The 19,638-nt window shown below is 47.3% G+C and overlaps 2 protein-coding genes across 2 annotated transcripts in view; one reads left to right on the top strand and one right to left on the bottom strand.

The window, feature by feature from the left end:
• The window catches only part of LOC144108584 (prolactin-releasing peptide receptor-like), a 190,718-nt gene extending 175,469 nt beyond the window's left edge, over positions 1-15,249 (top strand). The window contains exon 3 of the mRNA XM_077641789.1: positions 14,128-15,249. Within this exon, the coding sequence (XP_077497915.1) occupies positions 14,133-15,134 (1,002 nt within the window). The 5' untranslated portion in view covers positions 14,128-14,132 and the 3' untranslated portion in view covers positions 15,135-15,249. The remainder of the gene's footprint in view (positions 1-14,127) is intronic.
• Positions 15,250-17,285: 2,036 nt separating this feature from the next.
• LOC144108596 (RCC1 domain-containing protein 1-like) overlaps positions 17,286-19,638 on the bottom strand; it is a 152,635-nt gene continuing 150,282 nt past the window's right edge. Inside the window, exon 5 of the mRNA XM_077641795.1 lies at positions 17,286-17,461. The gene's annotated coding sequence lies outside the window, so the exon portion shown is untranslated. The remainder of the gene's footprint in view (positions 17,462-19,638) is intronic.

Here is a 19,638-nt window from a genome sequence, read left to right on the forward strand (position 1 = left end):
CATCATCATCATCATCATCATCATTTATTAACCCTTAAGGGTCCCGTCAGGGACATTACATAAGGGGGGGGGTGGTACAGGGGTGTTCAGCCGTCATACATGAATATAAATAGAATGAATATAAATATAGAAGGAATATAAAAATACAGAAAAATATAGAAAATATAGAATAGAAAAAAAAAGTAGAACAAGACGAAAAAAGACAGAAGTAACAAATTCAAATAATCACGTCATGACAGAGTGTAGCAGAAATATAAACAAAAACAAATTGCAACTTTGGAAGTAGCACAGGATGGTAGCAGGGCTTGGAAGCTGGCATAGGGTGCAGGAAAAAATTATTTGTCGTTGAGATAGTCGATTAGGAGCTGTCTGAATCTGGAAGGATTAGTCTCAATGACAATGTGTTCAGGGAGGTTATTCCAGCTTTCTATAGCACTGGGAAGGAAAGATTTATTGAAATAATTGGTGGAGCCGTGCAAACGCTGTATGCTTAAGGAGTTAAATAAACGACGAGATGATCGTACCGGAGCTCGTAGAAGGTTTTCTCGAAGTGCTGGAAAGTTAAAGTACAGTTTGTGAAAAAGACAAAGAATTGAAGTTTTCCTGCGAAAGGCTAATGACTTGATGCCGAGAGATGATTTCAACGCTGTGATGCTGAGCTGAGATTTATACTGTGAGGTGATGAAGCGTGCTGCCCGATTCTGGATGGCTTCGAGTGAATCTATCAAGTAGGCTTGGTGAGGATTCCATATTGTTGAGGCGTATTCTAGTTTAGTTCGAATGTACGTTTCATATGCTAGTTGTCTGGTGGCTGCGGTGGACATGGAAAGTGATCGCCTGATGAATCCGAGTGATCTGGAGGCACTAGCACATAGTTTCGTGATGTGATTAGCCCAGGTTAGGTTGGCTGTTATCTCGATGCCGAGGTACCGGTATGAATTAGTTTGAGACAGCGCTATGGAGTTCAGGGAGTACGAAAAATGAAGAATCGAACGTTTACGTGAGATGTGCATGAACTTACATTTAGAAACGTTGAGCTGCATTAGCCAGTCGGAACACCACTTCTGAATTCGGCTTAGGTCATCCTGTAATAATTCCTGATCACTGCTATTGTTGATGCGGCGATAAATGACGCAGTCATCCGCAAAGAGACGGACAGATGATAAAATACCAGATGGCAAATCGTTGATGAGGATTAAAAAGAGTAGTGGAGCAAGAACCGATCCTTGGGGAACCCCGGAGATTACGCTAGTAGTTTGAGATGCATGACTGGCGATGACGGTGAATTGCAAGCGGTTGGTTAAGAAACAGTGGATCCAGGATAAGACAAGCGGGTCAAGTGACCGAGCTGAGAGTTTGGAAAAGAGACGCTGGTGAGGGACGCGATCGAATGCCTTGGCGAAATCTAAATAAATTATATCGGTTTGGAAGGCGGAGTCTAGATTTAGGTGAAGATCAGTTGTAAGTTCGAACAGCTGAGTTTCGCACGAAAACCCTGCCCTGAAACCATGCTGATTGGGAAAGAAGAAACGGTTGTGGTCAAGGTGAGATGCGATGTGCGAGTATATTATATGTTCGAAAAGTTTACAAGAGATACATGTCAGTGAAATTGGTCGATAATTTGAGGGGTCGGAGCGATCTGCAGCTTTGAAAACTGGGACAACTTTGCTTAATTTCCAGTCGTCTGGAATCTGACTAGTGTTAAGAGACTGGGCAAAAATGAGTTGTAAGATTTGGCTCGTGAAATAATTAGTTGCTTTAAAAATCTTAGCAGGGAGGTTGTCTGGTCCAGGGGAAGTGGATATCTTTAGATTATGAGTTTTAAAATTCCCTCTGCTGTGATGGTAACAGGTGGCATAGGTGCATAATTTAGACTTGGCACGGAAACAATGCTTGCTGTTGACTCCTGGGTAAATACGGACGTGAAATAGGAATTCATGACGTCGGAGCGCTCGGAAATTGGAACATCGGAGCCGTCTCGTGCCTTCAGGGAAATATTGTGCGAACTGTTTTTATTGGGCGTGAGCAAGTTCCAAAACTTCTTGGGGTTTACCCGCATTATCTCAATGAGATCGTGACAGTAGAATTTTCGTTTTGAAGATCGTAATAACTGCGTGTATTCGTGCAGACTTGCAAGGTATTTGTCCCACTTCCTAGCGCATCCTGATTTCATTGCGTTACGGAATAGGCGTTTTTTCTTTCGCGACAACTTCCTCAGCGCATTTGAGTACCATGGTTTATTGGCATCCCCACGAATGCAGATGGGCGGGACGTAAGCTTCTATAAGCGATAACATTTGCTCTTTAAATAGACACCAGTTGTTATTCACGGATCTGCTATGTATGGAAATTTGAAACGTCTGAAGAAATTCTTCGAGGTGGGAGTTAATGCTTGGGAAATCGGCCTTAGAATAATCACGGATGTATTTAACAGACGGTTTGGCGAATAGGAATTTCAATGGACAGGTTGAAAGTTATGATACAGTGATCACTTAGACTACTAGTACACGAAAGCGATTGAACTAATTCTGGATTGGATACAAGGACAAGGTCTAGTATGTTTGAGCCTCGAGTTGGTGCACACACTGTTTGGGTAAGGTTAAACGTAAGGACCAGATCCAAGAAATATTTTGATGGACGAGATGACGCAGTCAAGTTATCCCAATCGATGTCTGGAAAATTGAAGTCGCCACAGAGTATGAAGTTGGCATGAGAGAATCTAGACTGCAAATCTTCAAGAACAGAGTGAAGGTCGCTTATGAAAGAAGGATCCGTGTCGGGGGCTCGATAGCATGCAATTAGAATGTTGGTGCAAGAGGGAAAATTAAATTTGATGCAGAGTATTTCGCTATGGCAATTGATATCAACTGGGGTAGAAGAAAGGCTTGTTTTCACCAGAGCGAGAATGCCGCCTCCCCGACGACCAACTCTGTCTCGCCGGTAGGAGTGAAATGATTGGTTGTCGTGCAAAAGTTCGATATCATCTATATCGGATGTTAGCCAGGATTCAGTGAATAATGCGATGTCAGTGCTGTGGTCGTCGAGAAGCGCCTCAACCGATTCTTTTTTGGGCAGGTAACTCCGAATATTTGTCAGCAAAAGCGAAACATTATTGTAGGTATCGATTGAGCGATTGCGCTGTGAAGGATTAGAATGAGGCGATTGTGGGGGTCTCGGTGTTTTCAGTAATCGCTATGGTTTTAGTTCGACAACGGAATCCGTATCTGCATTATAAGTGAAAACCTTTTTGCCAATCAGCAGCTTGTCAAAACGAATCTTGAAAGAGGCGTTGTTCTGTTGACCATAAGTGAAAAGTTTCTTTCTAGCCACGCGTACCTTGGCTGAATAATCCTCGCGGATAGAAAACGATGTATCCTTCAGCTTCGGACCAGCAAGCAATATCCCTGATTTGTCATTGAAATGCGTTAGCTTTACAATGATTGGGCGGTTTTTGCCTACCTCGAATCGACCCAATCGATGCGCACGTTCGATCTGATGATTTTCAATTGAAATGTCAAGCTTGTCCGAGCAGAAAGAAACAACGCGTTCTTCAGATTGTGCCCAAGTTTCACCGAGATCGTCTGTGATTCCAAAGAACAATAAGTTCGAGCGGCGTAAGCGATTTTCGGCGTCATCGTACTTGGTCGTCAGCAGTTTGACGTCAGAAGAAAGTTTAGTCAAGTCCGGGGTAGCTTTAGATGCGGCATCATTTTCAGGGTTGTTTTCAACAATTTTTTCAAGTACTTCGACGCGTGATGAAAGTCGACGCACAGAGTCTTCAATGGTTGTTTGTGTCGACCTGATCAAGGCGAGCTCAGAAAGTATAGAGTTCTGGCTCGATTCTATGCGTAATATGGCCTGTGAGATAGATTCGAGGGTCGGAGGGGCATCGTTTTCGGTAGGGCCTGGGTTTAGTTCGATATCTCCAGATAAAATGAGCAAAAGGGAAGCAAAATGGACGTAAAGACAAAAGGAGGAGGCAATACATAACAATCTATGGCAAAAGACAATGGCGTCTTTGGCGTCTTTGGGGCACGACACCGCTAGCAGGAAGCGATCACTAGTGCGAAAACATGTGGCACAGGGTAGGTAACTAACCTGCAATAGAAGGAAAGGCGTCTGCATGACCGGTTGATATGCGGTGTCGTGCCCCAAATGGCTCCAGCGGCGCAGCGGCTTTTGTAGTCGGGGAACTTCCGCGCTGGTACTGGCACCACGTTGCCAGATGATGATCCTGTTCACCGCCGGAAGCAACGGATGCAGGTGAAGTTCGTCGTCTGCGTGGTAGCTCGTAGACTCAACTGGCAGCCAGGCGGATTCTTCGGCGCCGCGCACAGCAGAGGGTCGCAAACGGAAAACGTTGAAAGGTGTGGTGGGGATGGTCCAGGATAAGATAGCCTGCAGTAGAAGGAAAGGCGTCTGCATGACCGGTTGATATGCGGTGTCGTGCCCCAAATGGCTCCAGCGACGCAGCGGCTTTTGTAGTCGGGGAACTTCCGCGCTGGTACTGGCACCACGTTGCCAGATGATGATCCTGTTCACCGCCGGAAGCAACGGATGCAGGTGAAGTTCGTCGTCTGCGTGGTAGCTCGTAGACTCAACTGGCAGCCAGGCGGATTCTTCGGCGCCGCGCACAGCAGAGGGTCGCAAACGGAAAACGTTGAAAGGTGTGGTGGGGATGGTCCAGGATAAGATAGCCTGCAGTAAAAGGAAAGGCGTCTGCATGACCGGTTGATATGCGCCGACGAACAATTGCAAGATTTGATCGCAGAGGTTAAACGGGATGCAGCGTCTGTTGCCAAAACCGCTTAGCAATAGTATCCAGACTAGTCGAACTAGCTTCTTTTATATGCAGTGTATAGTGTCATTCAGGCGGGTTGCAGCGTCGGTGAATCACTTGTAAAGGCCCAGTAGCCATCGTTAGCGAAGTGTCTATCCCATATGAGCCAACCTTGCGCCGACGAACATTTGCAAGATTTGATCGCAGAGGTTAAACGGGATGCAGCGTCTGTTGCCAAAACCGCTTAGCAATAGTGCTCAGACTGGTCGAACTAGCTTCTTTTATACGCAGTGTATAATGTCCTTCAGGCGGGTTGCAGCATCGGTGAATCACTTGTAAAGTCCCAGTAGCCATCGTTAGCGAAGTGTCTAGCCCAGATGAGCCAACCTTGCGCCGACGAACAATTGCAAGATTTGATTGCAGAGGTTAAACGGGATGCAGCTTCTATCGCCACAACCGCTTAGCAATAGTGTTTAAACTAGTCGAACTAACTTCTTTTATATGCAGTGTGTAGTGTCCTTCAGGCGGGTTGCAGCGTCGGTGAATCATTTGTAAAGGCCAAGTAGCCCTCGATAGCAGAGTATATCCCAGATGAGCCAACCTTGCGCCGATAAACAATTGTAAGATTTGATCGCAGAGCTCAAACGGGATGCAGCTTCTGTTGCCACAAGCGCTTAGCAATAGTGTCAAGACTGGTCAAAGTAGCTTCTTTTATATGCAGTGTATAGTGTCCTTCAGGCGGGTTGCACCGTCGGTGAATCACTTGTAAAGCCGATAGCAAAGTGTCTATCCTAGATGAGCCAAATTTGCTCCGATAAACAATTGCAAGATTTGATCGCAGAGGTTAAACGGGATGCAGCTTCTGCTGCCACAAGCGCTTAGCAATAGTGTCAAGACTGGTAGAACTAGCTTCTTTTATATGCAGTGTATAGTGTCCTTCAGGCGGGTTGCAGCGTCGGTGAATCACTAGTAAGGGCCCAGTACCCATCGATAGCGAAGTGTCTATCCAAGATGACCCAGCCTTGCGCAGATAAACAATTGTAAGATTTGATCGCAGAGGTTAAACGGAATGCAGTTTTTGTTGCCACAAGCGCTTAGCAATAGCGTCCAGACTGGTCGAACTAGCTTCCTTTATAAGCAGTGTATAGTGTGCTTCAGGCAGGTTGCAGCGCGGTGAATCACTTCTAAAGGCCCAGTAGCCATCGATAGCAGTGTCTATCCCAGACGAGCCTACATTGCGCCAACGAACTGCAAGATTTGATCGCAGAGGTTAAACAGGATGCAGCTCCTGTGCCCACAACCGCTTAGCAATAGTGTCCAGACTGCTCGAACTAGCTTCTTTTATACGCAGTGTATAGGGTCCTTCAGGCAGGTTGCAGCGTCGGTGAATCACTTGTAAAGGCCCTGTAGCCATCGATAGCGAAGTGTCTATCACAGATGAGCCAACCTTACGCCGATAAACAATTGCAAGATTTGTTTGCATAGGTTAAACGGGATGCACCTTCTGTTGCCACAACCGCTTTGCAATAGTTTCCATACCGCTCGAACTAGCTTCTTTTATACGCAGTGTATAGTGTCTTTTAGGCGGGTTGCAGCGTTGATGAATCACTTGCAAAGGCCCAGTAGCCATCGATAGCGAAGTGTTTATCACAGATGAGCCAACCTTACGCCGATAAACAATTGCAAGATTTGATTGCGTAGGTCAAACGGGATGTATCTTCTATCGCCACAACCGCTTAGCAATAGTGTCCAAACTAGTCGAGCTAGCTTCTTTTATACGCAGTGTATAGGGTCCTTCAGGCGGGTTGCAGCGTCGGTGAATCACTTGTAAAGGCCCAGTAGCCATCGATAGCGAAATGTCTATCATAGATGAGCCAACCTTACGGCGATAAAGAATTGCAAGCTTTGATCGCAGAGGTTAAACAGGATGCAGCTTCTGTTGCCACAACCGCTTGGAATAGTGTCCAGATTGCTCGAACTAGCTTCTTTTATACACAGTGTATAGAGTCCTTGAGGTGTGTTGCAGCGTCGGTGTATCACTTGTAAAGGCCCAGTAGCCATCTATAGCGAAGTGTCTATCACAAATGAGCCAACCTTAACCCGATAAACAATTGCAAGCTTTGATCGCAGAGGTTAAACGGGATTCAGCTTCTGTTGTCACAACCGCCTAGCAATAGTGTCCAGACTGGTCGATCTAGCTTCTTTTATATGCAGCGTATAGTGTCCTTCAGGCGGGTTGCAGCGTCGGCGAATCCCTTCTAAAGGCCCAGTATGCCATCAATAGCGAAGTGTCTATCCCAAGCACGGCCGGGCTCGAGCGCCGGCGGCGAGGCTTTCTAACGGCCTGCGCACTGGCAGCGAATGCGCTGGGAGCTTTTCTCTACGAGTTAGGCTGCTCCCGCCGCTTGGGGCGCGAAGAGCGTCCCCCCCCCCCCCCCCCCCATCCTTAACACCTCCCGCCTAACTCCCGCCCACTCGCTACTTTAGGGACAGACGCTGCGCGCTTGGATTCGTGCCCTTGCGCGGTAGGTCGCTAGAGGCAGCGTTACGCAATGAATAAAAACAAAAGGCAGACGGTTGCTGTACTTCATTATGAACGGTGAGACAGATATTTGGTTTGAAATTTTTGGTGTGAAAAGCAACACCAAAGAAATCGCACTCCAAATTCACGAAACCAGAAAGACTATAGGACACCTTTAGTCGATTCCAATGGAAGGAACAGATTTCGATCAATTTATTTACACTGCTGAACCGTCATAACACGTACTGATTGTAGGCGAATTGCTAGTGATGGCTCAGTCTGGAATAGGAAGCGGTATAGGCAAGGGGCAAGGAATGCAGATTCAACGTTCACAAGTTTTATGCTAGCTCTTCACATACTGTGCCATACATGTCCGAATTTTCTAATGCGGCATATCGCATCGATAGCGTAGAATAATATAAAATACGAGTTTAACACATGCTACATTGAGGTTATATAGGTCTGCTGGCACAGACATCCGGAGAGATTATTCCAAACATCAGGAACTGCAGTACGTGTCGGGAGAGGTGGACCGACAATGCGTTAAAAATTTTGAAAATCATTTTTTTTGTTCTTTATGTATATTAATTGAAGTTGATGCATAATTCCCCTTCAAAAGAGAGAAATATTCCTGTTATATATTTATGCAAAAGAGATTCGGACTATTGCCAAGGAACAGTTGGATTATTCTGTGTTTTCATCTTTCACTCTGGTTAAATTCCGTGGCTTGTGCTGCGATATAATTATCCCAGAGCCTCATTTCCTTTTGTGAACATGCATCGTAAACGTAACCAGGTAAGAGGTAACAGCGTATCTGTAAGGCTGACTGAAGCTGCATGTTTTGCCGCCGCATATTTATCGGCATGGTGTTAGCAATGCTTCATGTTGGCAAGGTTCACTGAATATAGGAATCAGGGTGTCCTGAATGGCAGAACCGAGTATAACTGGCGAGTAGTTTTCACTTCGCAGAAAACGTCCTTAAGTTTGGACTTGCGACGGCAAATAACAGAGGGAGCTATATGCAATGTATTTAAACGATCGCGAAATATTAAGTGCGGATAAGTGCAGTAAAATGCACAGGCTACTACCTGAAATAGCGCATACTGGAAATAAACGTTGCCTGCATTTAACCTCTGCAGACGTCTTTTCCTTGACAACGTGGAGCAAGCTTTACTTACTTGTTGGCGTTCCAGAAAGATATAGGTTCCGAGTTCATTTACTGGTACTGAGTATTCAGTAGAAAAAGCCTGTCACGTACAATGTTCCTCCGAATAAATTTACCGTCACTTTGTGCTTGCCGTCACTATGAGCCATAACCACGAATTTTGTAATCTATTAAAGATGCTCAGAATTGTTATACAAATAATCTATAAGGGCAGGTTACCAAACATGTATTACACATGTTAGCCACTTGGAAAATGGCGCATTCTCGATGGCATGCAGACATTTCAGTGCATTCTCGCTACAGCCAATGTAGTACCGACTGCGGCATCGCATCGGCATGGGGCTGACGCTTTTTTTCCTTCATGAAGCCTGCCCTTTGATTGCATCAGCCACGAAGTCAGCAACTAGACTAATGTAGGCAGCATACGGGCATAGACACGCACAGAAGCAACATGTATGTTGTAACTGCCTTGTAATAACCGACACGGGACCGATGTGGGCGGGCTGTGGGAACTCCTGTTTTCCAGCCCCGCCACGGCTGATGTGGGAGCTAGAGCGGTTCTGTTTGGACAGCCCAATAGCGCTCAACAAGGTTTTTTGTAATAGAGACCACGTTTATGTTGCACCTGCCCTAAAGTAGCCTACAAGGAACCGATGTGGTCGGAATGTGAGCACGCCCGATTCCCAGCCACGCCATAGCCAATGTACCCGCCGCGGTGGCTCAGTGGTTAGGGCGCTCGGCTGCTGATCCGGAGTTTCCGGGTTCGCACCCGACCGCGGCGGCTGCGTTTTTATGGAGGCAAAACGTTAAGGCGCCCGTGTGCTGTGCGATGTCAGCGCACGTTAAAGATCACCAGGTGGTCGAAATTATTCCGGAGCCCTCCACTACTGCACCTCTTCCTTTCTTCTTTCACTCCCTCCTTTATCCCATCCCTTACGGCGCGGTTCAGATGTCCAACGATATGTTAGACAGGTACTACGCCATTTCCTTTCCCTGAAAACCAATTATTATTATTATTATTATTATTATTATTATTCATAGCCAATGTGGAACCCACAGCTGTTTGAGTAGGCGGCCCCAATTTTGCGTGAGTTTTCTCCCAAATAGAGACATTTATTTTGTGTCTGCCCTCAAGCGTTCCACAAGGGACCGATGTGGGCTGGATGTAGGAAAATAGTCTGCGTTATCTCTAGCAAAGCCGATAAGGAAGGCATGTAGCATCAAATGCAAGCCCAATTTCGTCTTGACCACTTATTCCCAATTAGGAGCCGACGTGGGCCGAGAGTGATTGCTTCGGCCCCACTTGCACAAATAGTACCAGCCGCCGCGGTGGCTCAGTAGTTATCGCGCTTGGCTGCTGACTCGAAAGAGGCGGGCTAGATACCGGCCGTGGCGGTCGAATTGAATTACAGTGGAGGCAAAATGCTAGAGGCCCGTGTGTTGTGTGATGTTGTTGCACGTAGAAGAACCGCAGCAGGTCAAAATTTTCCAAAGCCCTCCATTACGGCGTTCCTCATGCCTGAGGGGCTTCTGGACGTTAAACCTCTCAGCGCTGGTTTGTGTGTCTCGTCTCCTACTTGGTCTGTGTGTGCTGTTGCGCTGTCGAACCACCACTATGCATCACCAACTAGCCCAATCTGCAGTTCTTCTACGTTAAATCTCATAAACCAAACCAACCAAATAGGGTCCACAGGGGCCCCGCATCGTTTGCTAGAATGCGTGCATAGAATGCGTGAAAGCATTTGATTCAGTCGAAACCTGAGCAGTCATTACAGAACTAGGGTGGAAAAGAGGCTTATGTAAGCGTACTTGACAAAATTGACAGGGACACGTAATTACCTTATTTCTTGGCAGCGCGATATTATTATAAGTTACTGATGCATTTACCGGCAGTGACGTCGCTTCCTTGCAACCAATCTGCGAATTTTATGACCAACGACAATTTTTCTCTTATCAGTCATTTAATGCTCTCGCACAGCCACTGTAGTCCTCCACAGGGAAAGTGATATCGCAATCAGTAAGGGCGCCAGGCATGGAGGTACGACCTATCTAGTACTAGTGTTTACAGGAGGTACCCAGAGAACTGGACCGAGAAGATTTAATGAAGAATACCTTTATAATCTACGATTCGTTGATGGCATTCTCCTTGCTAAGTAACTCAGGGGACAAATTGCAAGCCATGATCCAGGGCCCAGACAAAGATGAGCGGTGACTCTAAAAATTAATATGCAGACAATGTTCAGCAGTTGCGGCAGCGAGAAGCAGATTACGATAGGCAGCGAAGCGTTGAATGAGGAAGTATGTAACAATGTAACAGGACAGAAGACAGGACGAGCACAGACTCTCAACTAGTTTATTGAAGCAACGCCTCATATTTTCCTCAACGCCAATACGAATGCGCGCCAAGCACTCAACCGTGCACTCGAAACATATTCACCTATCAAGGCAGGGAAGTCAAGTTCCGTTTCTAGAAGTGAATGGAAGGCTAGCTGACACATTTATCGGGGCCATATCAGTTTATGTCTAAAGCTTCGAAAATTTCACAAGCCTTCTTGTCCTTGGCGCCGCCGATTACCGTAGTTTTCTTGAAATTTTTTTGTCGCAAGATAGCCAATGCTTAGGCAAGTGCTGCCAGCATTCCGAGCCCATGGGGTAGCAGTGCTCCTGTAAAAGCTTTTTGATGCAGCGTCTTGTCTGCTTTACATAAATGAAACCACAGCTGAACTGGATTTCATATTTTGCAGGTCACATACCTGGTTCTGTGGATGATGCCACAGCCAACTTTCGTTCGAGTATATTTGCTAGTTGACATAGACGGGACAGCTTGCAGGGCGCGCAAAAAAAAAAACGACCATATCGAATTTACCTCTTACCCTCCTCAGACAATGCGAGACGTTGTGCATATAACAAAGAACTTCAGACTTCGGCCGCTCGCGGATATCTGTCGTGAGAACCGCTGCGTTTGGGCAGAGGACAAAAAAGGCTATTTTACCCTATGATTCTTGCCACTCTAAACTCGTCTACATATCTGAGGTCGTCTCTAATTGAGTCGTGTTCGCACATGGTGAAAACTAGTTTTTCCTCTCAAGTGTCTCGCTCAATAGAGTAAATTGCTGGGCTGGTTGGTTCATAATGCACAGATGGTGGAATCAGCGAAACTGATGCAGGACAAGCCAAAGAGGCACACACAGAGCACCGCTACAAGGGTAGACGGGCGGGCTAGTTGGTGGTTCATACTTTTTTAAACAGCGCAAAAGACGCTGACGCAGAAGGGACACACAAGACACACACAGCGCTGACCTCTCAACTGTTTAACAATGCTGATTCTTGGGCTAGTTGGTACTGTTCACTCATAATAACAAAGCTTTTAACGCAAAATTTCAGGATTTCAGGCTTTTCAGAATTCAGGCTTCTCAGAATTCTGCAGGGATATCTGTTGAGGGGTTTTTTAGAAATTTTAACCTTTTGTCTAAATTCAGCTTTTGCTAAGTGGGAACCTAGCCTTTATCTCCAAAAAGAAGGAATTTGCATTAGTTCCTGCATTGCTCCTATTCTTTGCGATTTACTTTTAGCTAAGTACGACAAAATACTGCGAAACAATCTTGAGGGGAACAATGTTATTAAAGTTTTTAGATTTGTAGATGACTTTTTAGTGATTTTTAACATCAGCTCTGGGTTTTACGAGCACGATATTTTTAATACACTCACCATTTTTCATGAGGGTCTTAAACCACTAACCGTGACGCACGAACTTTCGGAAGATGAAACAATTCGTTTTTTAGATCTAAAGATAGTATTTACTGACAACCACGTTTGTTGGGCATATGAACCCCGCTCCAACCAGCCACTACTTCAATTTCATTCGGCGCATTTCCAAACTAGTTAACAGAGCTATTGTTAGTTCATGTTTCAAGAATGCCCTCAAGAAATCATGTGAGCACCTACTTGATTACAGTTTCACTCAGCAATCGTCCAGACTATCGGCAGCAGGCTACCCGAAGCATACACAGGTATCTGTTGCAGAGGGTTTCCTCAAGCACAAACTAAAACGCGAATATGGCAGAATCATCAAGGAGGCAGAAAAAGACTGCAGTAATCACCTACATGCATGCATTTTCCCACAACGTAAATAAGTTAGCGCAACGTTTAGATGTTCCTGTAGCCTTTTCCGCTCCGTCCAAGCTGTCTATGCTTAGCCGCATCAGCAGTCCTGTGACCAAGCTACGGGATGCAAGTAAGATAAAGCATCAAAGCAGATTTGTAGATTGTATTGTAGGGCTCGTTTGTGAACTCCCACTATCTTGCGGCAAAATGTACGTGGGACAAACAGGGCAATGCCTGAATGAGAGATTAAGGGAACACAAAAGGAATTTGACTAACTCTAATGACCGCAACCTGCTGCTTCACTGCTTCGATTGCACTCAGGAAAATAAGAAAGTCTGCAAACCCATGTTTGATAAGTGCTGAACCTTCAAAAGAAGCAAGGACCGAACCACGAGGGAAATAATTGAAGCTCAAAGGATTTTAGCTCTGAGCGACCTATGCGTCAGCACACCTTCTCTTGCCCTAACCCTATCAGGAAAAGAACGGGCGTACTTGGACAAGCGCGCGAAAGGCGATTAGCATTCATTCTTTCTTATCTCTTTTTTTGCGCACCGTATTTGTTTTTAACCTGTCGCGCAACAAGCCATCTGTATATATACATGTAAATTTCATGAATAAACATAGTTGAGAGTCAGCGCTGTGTGTGTCTTGTGTCCCTTCTGCGTCCGCGTCTTTTGCGCTGTTTAAAAGGAGTACAACACCGCTGGTGTGTTCCAGCGGCGGCGTTATGTGTGTGTGCCGCTTCCCCTTGACCTGCGTCTGTTTCTCTGGTTCCACTATCTGTGCAAGTGTCTCGCCTATGTTCCGCTGGGTTTCTCCCTGCCCTCTTCAAGGCTGTTGCACAGTCTCTGCTAAATAGCCTATGCACAAACACACCGATTCTCGCGACAGATAACCGCGAGCGGCCGAGTGCACAGTCGAGTGCTTGGCGTGCATTCGTATTCTTGTTGAGGAAAGTATGAGGCGTTGCTTGAATAAACTAGTTAAGTCAGCGCTCGTCCTGTCTACTCCTGTCCTGTGGCCTGTGGTATCTTACCGCTGCCCCCTCTAGAGCAGAAACGTGAAATCTAACCAAAAGGGATAAACTTCGGTTGAGGACAACGTAGCGAGCTGTGGAATATAAAACGACAGGTTTAACGTTAAGAGACAGGAAAAGGGTAGAGTGAGTCAGGGAACATACGCAGGTTGATTACATCCTAGTCAAAATAAAGTAGAAGAAATGGGCTTGGGCAGGGCATGTAATGCGAAGGCAAGACAACCGATAGCCGTGAAGAGTAACGCACAGGCTTGCCACAGAAGGCAACCGCAGCAGGGACCGGTATATGGGCGATGAGATTAAGGTGACCGCAGCTGACAAAGGAGACGGTATTTATGCTGCACTAGGCGCAGTAATGATGAGAACAATTGAGCCCATTCAGGTTGCGCAGGGCTGGCTGGCTGAATCACGCCTTTTGAGTGAACCCAGCCCTGCTAAACTAGGCACCCCGAACGTGTCCCGCTCGTGGGAATGCATTCGGGAAGCTCTCGGCTGCAACTGCGCGCGTCTTGTCGTTTGCAGTGAGCATGGCCAACGCGACGCTGGATTACGTGTCAGGGGTGCCGGCGGTGCGGGCCTTCTTCTACTGCGTCTACGCGCTTGTCTTTGCCGTGGGCGTGTCGGGCAACGCGCTCGTCTGCTTCGTGGTGGCCCGCCAGCGCAGCATGCACACGGTGACCAACCTGTTCATCGCCAACCTGGCGCTCTCGGACATCCTGCTGTGTGCGCTGGCCGTGCCCTTCACGCCGCTGCACCAGTTCGTGGGCGCCTGGCCGCTGGGCGCCGCCCTCTGCCGCCTGGTGCCGTTCGCGCAGGGCGTGAGCGTCTACGTGTCCTCTTTCACACTCACAGCCATCGCTGTGGACCGCTTCTTCGTCATCATGCACCCGTTCCGCAGCCGCCTGCGGCTGCCCCTGTGCGGCGCGCTCATCGCGCTCATCTGGCTGGCCGGCGCGCTGCTCACGCTCCCCTACGGCCTCTTCATGGGCCTGACGGCCGACGGCGCCTTCTGCGAGGAGCGCTGGCCCTCGGAGCGTAGCCGGCGCGCCTTCAGCCTCTGCACCAGCTCCCTGCAGTTCGGCCTGCCGTTCGCCGTCGTCAGCTTCTGCTACCTGCGCGTGTGCTGCAAGCTGCGCGAGCGCGCCAGGGCCAAGCCCGGCGCAAAGTCGCTGCAGCGCGAGCAGTTCGAGCGCCGGCGCACGCGGCGCACCAACCGCATGCTCGTCTCCATGGTGGTCATCTTCGGCGCCTGCTGGCTGCCGCTGAACCTGTACAACCTGGCCGTCGACTTCTCGGTGCCCGCGGCCCGGTGGCAGTTCGCGAACGCCTTCTTCTTCCTGGCGCACGCGGTCGCCATGAGCTCCACGTGCTACAACCCCTTCCTCTACACGTGGCTCAACGACAGCTTCCGCAAGGAGTTCAAGGCCGTGCTGCCCTGCTTCGCGAGGCCCGCCGAGCCGCCGCCGCCGCCGCCTGTGCGGTACGTGTGCAGCAGCGACGCCGTCAAGCTCCCCGAGCAGCAGCTTTGAGTTGCCGTGCATGCGAGAGCCTTCCATTCGCCTGCGTATTCATCGGAGAAACGTGCCTCTTCAATCACGCTGCAAATAAAAGAAAAAACTGTCGGCCTCTGGGTTTTCCTATTCTTTCTGGAAACGGTTCGACAGGGGCGGAAAGTTTTATTTTTCTTCGAAGGTGTGTGTAGTGTAGAAATTTTCTGCGCAACTTCTGTCTCCAGAAAAAGATCACGGCTTCCAATAGGAATTTCACCTTCATGTTTCGCATCAAATTTAAGGATGGGTTCCCACGCTTGCGTGGCCACATCCATTTTTTTTCGCAACGTTCGGTGCGGACTTCATGCTCGTAATAAAAGAGCAAGGCTTAACTGAGAAGTGGTATACGTTGTTAATAGGAATTATAGTTGCCACGAGTGGAGTGATCAAAAAATGGAGTTCATAAAACAATTATTGTGTTCGACTTATCTGCCTGCATGCATAGTATCGTTAAAACTACTCCGCCAAAAAGAGGGCTGCTGCCGCTGCTGCCGCTGCTGCAGGGTTTAATTTAAATGTTACTCTCGGTAATTGGGCAGCGGTTTGAGACTCCAGTGGCGTTGTGAGCGAAAAAGCGCTGTGATTGAAAAGAAGGTGACCCACTTGCCACCTAAGTCACGCGACCCTATGACGTCATCACAAACTGCACATCGTGGCAGGTGGCAGTTAATGACTGGTCGCGAGATATTGCTCGGGAAGAGCAACCTCGGTCTCACAAGCCCCACCGGCCGCTGTGTTTGAAACAGCCACCCATCGGGGCAGTAGTGCACCACTGAACCAGTAGTGGTGCCAGGGCTCCCTGCGACCTAAGAATGGAAAGTTGAGTATAGCCGCATATATGCGCCTGTAGGCAGAACCTATGCGACAAAGAAGGTGTACTTGAGCGGGAGGGATATCTAATGCTAACGCATTGTTTGGTTTATGTTTTGTGAGGGCTTAACGTCCAAAAGCGGCTCAGGCTAATAGAGAGGCCGCAGTGAAGGGCTCCGGAAATTTCGACCACCTGGGGTTCTTTAACCTGCGCTGACATTGCACAGTACAAGGGCCTCTAGCATTCCGCCCCCATCGAAATGCGACCGAAATGCTGACCCGCGTCTTTCGGGTCAGCAGCCGAGCGGCATAAGCACTGAACCACCGCGGCGACTACTCCATAGCTTAGGGGTAGCTTAAGCGTTATGTGATGGCGAAAGAAACAGTATCCGTGGGGGCGCTATTGACGTCATACCCTCTTACGGCGGAGCTCAAGTGTGCCCTCAAGCATTTAGAAGGCGCTCTGAAAAAGAAAACAAATGACAAAAGTGATGTATGATTACAGAGTCAATAGCTTCAGGTCTAAATGACAAAACGAAAGAATATTTGGCATATTTGTGGACCGTGCACGTGTCGTTAAGTAAGCAAAACTGCTTTCAGCTGCACTTGGTAGTCGTTCAGTTTCCGCTGTTGAAAGTTACGCACCACGAAAACGCGGCCCATGGAGGTCTGGGCGCCGAGATGTTTAGGTCTTTTTTCCAGAGCGCTAGCTGAAAATTACTGAGTCAGACCCGCTTTCAGTTTATTGAGATCAACATTTCACTTAAACGCTGCACAACAGCCGTCTTATTGGTGCAGTGGTTTGTTTTTGTTTTTTTCGGAACACTGCACGCAAGTCGAAAAAGTATTCTGCTATGCATTCCACTTGTTGCTCACTTGACTCGCGCCAAAAGTAAACGCTATTAAGAACGCACGTCATTCAATAAGTACACAATTCTCTTTCTAAGGAGTCCGAACACCGAACATTGTGATAAATGGCCAGTGGCCGCGCTAGCGTGGCACCGTCGCGCAGGCTTTTTAAAACAGCTGTGTTCAGCCGAGTTGACTCGTGGTTTTGCTTTGCTGGGTCGTCGGCACATCTGGAAACGACAGTTGATGGTGACGATGCAGAGCGCGAGTGTGTGTTGCAGTTTAACACGAGGCGTGGACAGGCCGCCTGAGTGGTTGACTGTTTTGACGTAATTTCGATGTACAGGTGGAGTGCAGTGCACGAACACACGAGAATGTGTGTCTGCATCGCGGATCAGTGTGTGTGTGTACGCAAAGCATTTCGTAGCTCGGTGGGATTGATTTCCATGTAACAAAGAAAAAACTGAGACGTCTCGTGCACAGGCCAGCGAAGCTCACCTCTTCCCGCCGCCGCAAATATTTATTTACTCATCATTTATTCAAGGTAAGGTGTGCAGTGATGAAGAGGCTTTTGCAGCTTTGGTCGTGATGTCGCTCTAAAAAAGACTGCCCTCTGATTTCACGTGGCCTTCTCTGCGCCTCTCAAGCTGAAAAACATGTGCAGGAAACAAGAAAGCCATGGCGTGACATGTGTAGACCCCGACGCCTGAGCGCTTTGAATGCATTATTGGACCAGGCAAAATGGCGCAAAAGTTATTCCAGGCGCAGGGCAAATTTCGAGACGAAATAATTTGCGCTTACGCAGTAAGGAGGAGAGACAAATATTTATTATGCGGAGAGTACGTTCTGCTGCACTGAAGGACATGGAGAAAAGACAGAATGTGGGGCAGAATGCGGCAGATGGCGGATAAGGAGCCTGACTACGTGCACTGCAGGACAAAGGGCTCTCCACTAATGTGGCAGTTTGGGCTTCTTGGTCGCACATGACATACAAAATAGCGTAACAGTGCACAGGGTCAAGAACACACACGAGCGCTTCACAATAAACTGTCGGATGCTAGCAGCAGTGTTGGCAGTAACGCGTTACTTTTTTTTCGGTAACTCAGTAACGTACTCGTTACCATTTGGGACCTGTAACGGGTAACGTACTTACGTTAACATTTTTCGGTAACCTAAGGTGTCAAGTTATTAGTTAGTTTTAATTCAAATTGTTCCCCCCTCCGCCCTTTTTTCAGAAAAAAAGCGCAGAGCAACTAAAATGATGTTGCAAATAAACAAAATGTACATGTGCTCTTGCGACCCTAGTCGCATGCCAGAAAACACCTGACCTCGACGACGCGACCAACTAAAAAAAAATATTGAATAGCCATAAAGGATGAAACACGCGCACGAACACGCATTAACACACTTGCCTTCACCTATCTGCCCTTCCCAAACCACTCACACCACACCTCTCTAAAGAGTGGAAGCATGTTGTGCATTTTGGAGCATCACATTTTTCGGAATTACTATATATTTGTTGAGAGTTCAGCGATGTTTTCCTTCTCAAGTTAGAATTAATTATGAAGTGTAACTTTGTGTTTAATGTCACATTCAGAAATGGCTTTACCATGTTCCGCAGAGTTAGAAACCATCACATGTAGCTCTAGGCCAATAAACATTCCTAAGCTCCTGCACATTCGGGCAAAGTATTCTGGTTAAATCAGGATTTCAATTAAAATCGTTGTTTGGGCTAGAAGTTTTATGTAAAATATGAACTTTATAAAATTGTTATCGTGAGTTCTTGCTGCGAAGATGCACTAATTAAAATTTATGGCCATGGAGTCACGGCAAAGTAACTTGAGGTATTTTTTTCGGTAACGGTAACGCGTTAATTTTTTTTTTGTAGCTAACGTAGGACGGTAACGCATTACTTTTTTCTTAGCGTAACGAGTAGTTACTTTTTTTCGATAACGGCTACAACACTGGTTAACGGTCATACCTCTCGAATTAACCCTCTCCTGTGCCAACTATGGCGACCTTATAAACGCAGCCTTTATCTCATACGCCTACCGAACCTTCTGCCGCCCACTCCTACGCTTGCGTTTTCTTGGTATCGAGTCCGTTACCCTTAATGACCATCGGTTATCTTGCCTTCGCATTACATGCCCTGCCCAAGCCCATTTCTTCCTCTTGATTTGGACTAGGATGTCATTAACCCGTGTTTGTTCCCTCACCCACTCTGCCCTGTTCCTGTTCCTTAACGTTCCATCTATCACTTTCTTTTCCATAGGTCTCTGTGTTGTCATGAATTTAACATGAACCTTTTTCGTTAGCCTCCACGTTTCTATCACATATGTGAGTACTGGTAATATACAGCTGTTGTACACTTTTCTCTTTAGGGATATTGATAAACAGTCATTCTTGATCTGAGAGAACCTGCCATATGCGCTCCACCCCGCTCTTATACTTCTAGTCATTTCCCTTTCGTGGCTCGGATCAGCGGTCACTACCTGCCCTAAGTAGACGCATTCGCTTACCACTTACTGCGGCTAGCTACCAATTGTAAACTGCTTTCCCTTGCGAGGGGTTTCGACATTCGTTTGGTTTTCTGCATATTAATTTTTAGACCCACCACTCTGCTCTGTCGAACTCATTGATCATGCTTTGCAATGCGTCCCCTAAGCGACTCAGCAAGGCAATGTCATCAGCGAATCGCATATTAGTAAGGTATTCTCCATACCCAACTGTTTCCCAACCGGGCTCTGAATAGCTCCTATAAACAGGCGGTGAATAGCATTGCCAAGATCGTGTCTCCCTGCGTGACACCCTTTCTGGTTGGAAT

This window comes from Amblyomma americanum, chromosome 1 (assembly GCF_052857255.1).
Source record: "Amblyomma americanum isolate KBUSLIRL-KWMA chromosome 1, ASM5285725v1, whole genome shotgun sequence".
NCBI lineage: Eukaryota > Metazoa > Arthropoda > Arachnida > Ixodida > Ixodidae > Amblyomma > Amblyomma americanum.